At 62.1% G+C, this 4,465-nt stretch overlaps 1 protein-coding gene, 1 long non-coding RNA gene and 1 other non-coding gene across 3 annotated transcripts in view; 1 reads left to right on the forward strand and 2 right to left on the reverse strand.

Annotated features, from left to right (window-relative positions):
* HES7 (hes family bHLH transcription factor 7) overlaps positions 1–1,863 on the reverse strand; it is a gene marked incomplete at its 3' end in the record, with an annotated part of 2,257 nt that extends 394 nt beyond the window's left edge. Inside the window, exons 1-3 of the mRNA XM_021713983.1 lie at positions 1,822–1,863; positions 844–939; positions 169–256 (exon numbers count right to left, since the gene is read on the reverse strand). Coding sequence (XP_021569658.1) covers positions 169–256; positions 844–939; positions 1,822–1,863 — 226 coding nt within the window. The remainder of the gene's footprint in view (positions 1–168; positions 257–843; positions 940–1,821) is intronic.
* Positions 1,864–2,385: 522 nt separating this feature from the next.
* On the reverse strand, positions 2,386–4,268 carry LOC103263444. Its single transcript, XR_504496.1, has 3 exons — positions 4,136–4,268; positions 2,685–2,810; positions 2,386–2,537 (listed from the first exon to the last, which is right to left on the reverse strand). It is a non-coding gene; the product is annotated as an uncharacterized LOC103263444 (long non-coding RNA).
* Positions 3,521–3,591, forward strand: TRNAG-GCC. The gene has a single exon. It is a non-coding gene; the product is annotated as a tRNA-Gly (tRNA).
* Positions 4,269–4,465: the final 197 nt, after the last annotated feature.

Genomic DNA, 4,465 nt, shown 5'->3' on the forward strand with positions numbered 1-4,465 from the left:
AAATGCGGGAGACAGAGACAGACACGCGCGGGTGTTATTAACCTCGCCTCGGAGCAGAGCCTGCCGCTCCCCAAGCCCACCGTCCACCGCAGGGCCCGCCCGATCGTGCCCGGCCCGAGCCTCCGGATCCCCCCTCCCTCCCTCCGCTGCCCCACCCCCGCGCTGTACCCGGGGGCTCCACCCGGCTGCGCTCCCTCAAGTAGCCCACGGCGAACTCCAGGATCTCCGCTTTCTCCAGCTTCGGGTTCCGGAGGTTCTGCAGACGGGAAGGGAGGGCGCAGAGACAGAAAGGGGTGGGGAGAGAGGGGGAAAGTGGCAGGGGGAAGAAGGGAGGGGCGGGTGCAGGAGCTGGGGGTGCCCCCGATCGCATGGCGCACTGCCCACAGAACGCGCGGCCGCACGCGGAGTGGAGTTGACCGAGGACGGCCCCGGCCCCCCCGAGACGAGACCGGGTCCGACCCGAGGAGATGGAACCAACACCCAACGTGCGAGGAGGGGCTTTGAAACGGCAACCCAGGGAGCGAAGTGAGCCACCCGGCAAAACCAGCTGGCTGATGTGGGGGGTGTGGGAGAGGGAAAGGGGACATTTGGAGACCCGAAGGGTGAAACTGACCGACCCTGGGAATGAAATTTACAGAGCCGGGCGGGAAACTTACAGACCCGAGGGGTGGCGAAGAAGATCGCGTTCTGAGAGCGAGAGGGGTCTGGGATGGGATTCCAAAGGCGGGACTCGGGTCAAGATGCCTTGGGGCCAGGGTCGCCAGTCCGGCTAGGTCCCCACCCCAGCGGGAAACCCTGGGACGCGGGGATGGGGCGCTTGGGCGTCCTGGCGGAGGGACTGACCTGGTCCCGGGTCCGCTCCAGCAGCAGCAGCCTCAGCTCTTCCAGGCTGCGGTTGATGCGGTCCCGGCGCCGCTTCTCCACCAGCGGCTTCAGCATCTGCGACCAGCGGGAAAGGGAGAGCGGACCGACGGGACCGAGACTCAGCGCCGCCGCGCCGGCGTCGGATCCCGCCGCTGGGAGAGCCGGGCTTCCACCCCTTCCCCACGACCCCAGATTGCCTAGGCCCAGGCCCACTCGACCCCTCTCCGCTCCTCCTCCCCACGCCCCTAGGTCAGCTTCTGTAGCTCGCCTCCTCTCTCCCGGCTCTTCTGCATTCTCTCTCAGTCTCGTCCTCCCTCCTCCCCTCTCTGTGTCTCTCCTCTTTTCTTTCTACGTCTCCGTCTCGTGCAGTCTCTCTCTGTCTCAGTGGAGAACTTTGGGGACCCTCTGCGCGCAGTCACGTGGGCCGCACGGCGCGGGGCTCAGAGGTGGCGGCCCTGAGTGTAGAAAGGCAGATACCCAGCGCGACCGCGCCTCCTCTCCGCCCTCAAGCCCGTCTAGGCCGTCACCCTTCTAAATCTTCCAGGTCTCAGGCCTTCTCTGCAAGACCGCGTCGGGTCAGCTGCGGCTCACCGCCTGCTGGAGCGAGTGCCTGTTTTCTCCTGGTTCTGTTCCCACCCTCCTCCCTTGGCTCCGTCCTCTTCTGGCTTATTTCACTCAAACCCCGGCCCCCTCCCACGCCCTCCAGGCCGCAAGGTGTCGACCCCCACTACCCAGGCCCCTAGACCTCTGCCTTCGCCGCCCACGCCGTTCTTTTTCTGGCCCGGTCCCCTTCTTCATACTGTGCGGCTTCCTCTCTGGCTCCTGGCTCCTCGAGTCTCCCGGGCACCTCTCCCCCTCCACAGCGTCGCCGGCCACTCCCCTGACACACAGGTGTTAGGGCCCCAGTCTCCTGGCTTAACCAGGGACCTCTGCTCCTTCCGCCCCCCCGCCTCTCACCTTGGGGCCGTCCCTATTCTCCGCTCGATCCCGCGTGACCATCGCTGCTCCGGACCCTGGTATGGACCGGGTCCCCTGCGCGCCTGGAGCCTTATATCCCGCGGCGCCGGGGTAGGAGGGCTGGGACCCGGCCCCGCCCCCCTTGGGCACCCGGATTCCGCCCCTGGAGGACCCGGGCACGAGACTCCCGGAAAGGGGAGGAGTGAAAGGGGGAGGGGAAGGAGAGAAAGTGGCCTGGGAGTGTGGGAAGTGAGGGGCGAGCGGGCACCGCCTGGTTTATGGACCATAAGGCTGTGTAAGGAGGCGGATCCCAGCAGAAGGCGAAGGCTATTAGGGGAAGGGGGAGTAGTTAGGTGATTTGGGACAGAACTCACTGAGAGATGAAATTAAGAGTTTCCCCGGAATTGCAGCTTTCTCGGGGTTCACTGCACTCTCACTAACCCTGAAATTAAAAAGTTAGCACCCCTTGACCCCCCAGGCTTAATTTTGAACATCTTCCCCGAAATTCGCCTCCTTACTCGGGACAGGGAACTATCCGAGTGTGCTGGGTGAATCCACCTGGCTCAAGTGGGGCTGGCTCTGCCAGGAGGTGCAAGAGGCGCTCTGTTCTGTTCTAAGTCCGTTACATTCTAGTCCCCGAACATCTGCGCGCTCATTGTGGGCACAGGGATTCATACTGAGATTCGCACGAGAGGCCCAGCTTATCCCTGCAGGATCTAGGGAAAGAGACGATGTGACGTCGGGTAGAAGCAGAGTGGAGTAGGTGCTCCGGGAAAAGGGCCTCCTTGAGGATGACCGAACTTCGAGGGAGAGGGAGCAAGTCTTTGAAGCATAGGCAGGAATGGAGAGAGCTTTCCACTTACAGTACAGATATTTGATTCACAATGAATCGTGGGAGATCCAGGAATACGGCTGACGGGACACCTCGAACGAGTGCCTGCGCTGCTCGCCCCTCGTGACTGTAGGGGAGCAGGGAGCAGGCAGTTTTCCTAAAGGGAAAGAAAAGAATACACACAAGGTTCAACACCCACCTGAAATCAAGAACTCGACTCTCTGCAGAATGATGCCTGAACGCCCTGCGGTTTCAGAACAAAGTGCCGAGAAGATGAATTAGAAATCAAATGGGACAGCAAGATAGCCAGGGACAAGGACACGGAAAGACAGGGTTACAGACGGAGAAGGAAGACAGCTGTGGAGTCAAAGGCGAGTGGGGCTTCCTCCAAGGCCTCCCATCGGCCCTCCACACCTTGGCTTTTTTCATGGAGCCTTTCTTGCCAAAGCTCGAGCCCAGAAGGGCACAGACCTTGAGGAAGGGGCTCCCATTTGGGATCAGAGCCCCCAGCACATTCCACCTCCCACTACTTCGGCCAAATGGGAGCGCAAATGTGTGGTCCCAGCAGCCTCCACTGCCCCCCTCCTTGGGAACCTGGGCTCGGGCTGAGTTTTTCTCACCTGCACGCGAGGCTAGGGGCCCTGGGCTGTTCGCACCCGGGTGTGGGGCCGCCCCTGGCCATATGGGGTGGCTTTATGGCCCGGTGGCCGGATCCGAGAGGGAGGAATGATGGCCTGGCGCTCCACCCACGTCAACCATTCAGGGCCACTCCTTCACTGAACCCCCGGCCTGCATAGTAGCCTGACTACGCCTGCCTCAATCCGCTTTAAAAGCTAAGTTAAAACCAGTGAAGGCGTGCTAGAGTCTGCATTGGTGGTTCAGTGGTAGAATTCTCGCCTGCCACGCGGGAGGCCCGGGTTCGATTCCCGGCCAATGCACGTTCTGTTTTTTTTTCCTTTTCCCTCGAAAGGATAATAAATTTGATGACATTTCTAAGCACCCTCGATTCCACGTTTCTACACATTTCTACCAAATATTAGGTTCAGCATTTTTGAGCACCTCAGACTTTTAAGCCCCAGTCCCAGACTCTGATTCGGCCTCTCTGCTTCATCTGGGCCAGGGTCTGGACCTCCGCCTTGTCTCGGATGTGTCCGTACGTCCTCTCACTCCCCTCCTCCCAGCCTGGGGGTCCTGCGGCCTCCACGCCCCTCCCTCCGCCCCCAACCCGCACCTCCACAGGCGTGACCCTGAGAAAGGACACGGTGCCCGGATCCCTGCCGCGGGGGTCCTCTCGGCCCTCCGCGGGGGAGGGGCCTGGTCCGCCCGCCCCTCACACTCTAAATCCCTTGGTCTTGCCGTTCCTCTTCCTCCCGCTTGTTTTCTGTTCTTTCTGAAACACGTTTCCTTTTCCTAACCCCACGGGCCCGGGCCTTTTCCCGGTCTGGGAGTTCCTCTCGGCGTCTCTGTCTCCGTATTTCTCACGTTCTTTCCAGGTCCCTTGGCGACTCCTGCTCTGGGTCTCCTGGGTCTGGGGTCGTCTCGGACTCCGAGTCTCTCCAGTCCCTCGACGTCTGAGTCTCCGCAGCGGGCTCTCTGGGACCTCTCGCCCTGGCTCCGGTCTCTCTGCCTCTCCGTCTCTGGGTCTCTTCGGCTCTCTGGGATCTCTCGGCGTCTCTCCGGGTCTCTGTCGCCTCCCGGGACTCTGCGCTCCCACGCTCCTGCCGTCCCCTGGGAAGCTCGCTCACACCTCCAGGTTCCTGCCACCTCCCGTCCCCGCCCCTTCCCGGCCGCTTTGATCCCGCACGCGTCGGG

The sequence above is a fragment of the Carlito syrichta genome, unplaced genomic scaffold (assembly GCF_000164805.1).
Source record: "Carlito syrichta isolate Samal-C Ts95f unplaced genomic scaffold, Tarsius_syrichta-2.0.1 Scaffold305117, whole genome shotgun sequence".
NCBI lineage: Eukaryota > Metazoa > Chordata > Mammalia > Primates > Tarsiidae > Carlito > Carlito syrichta.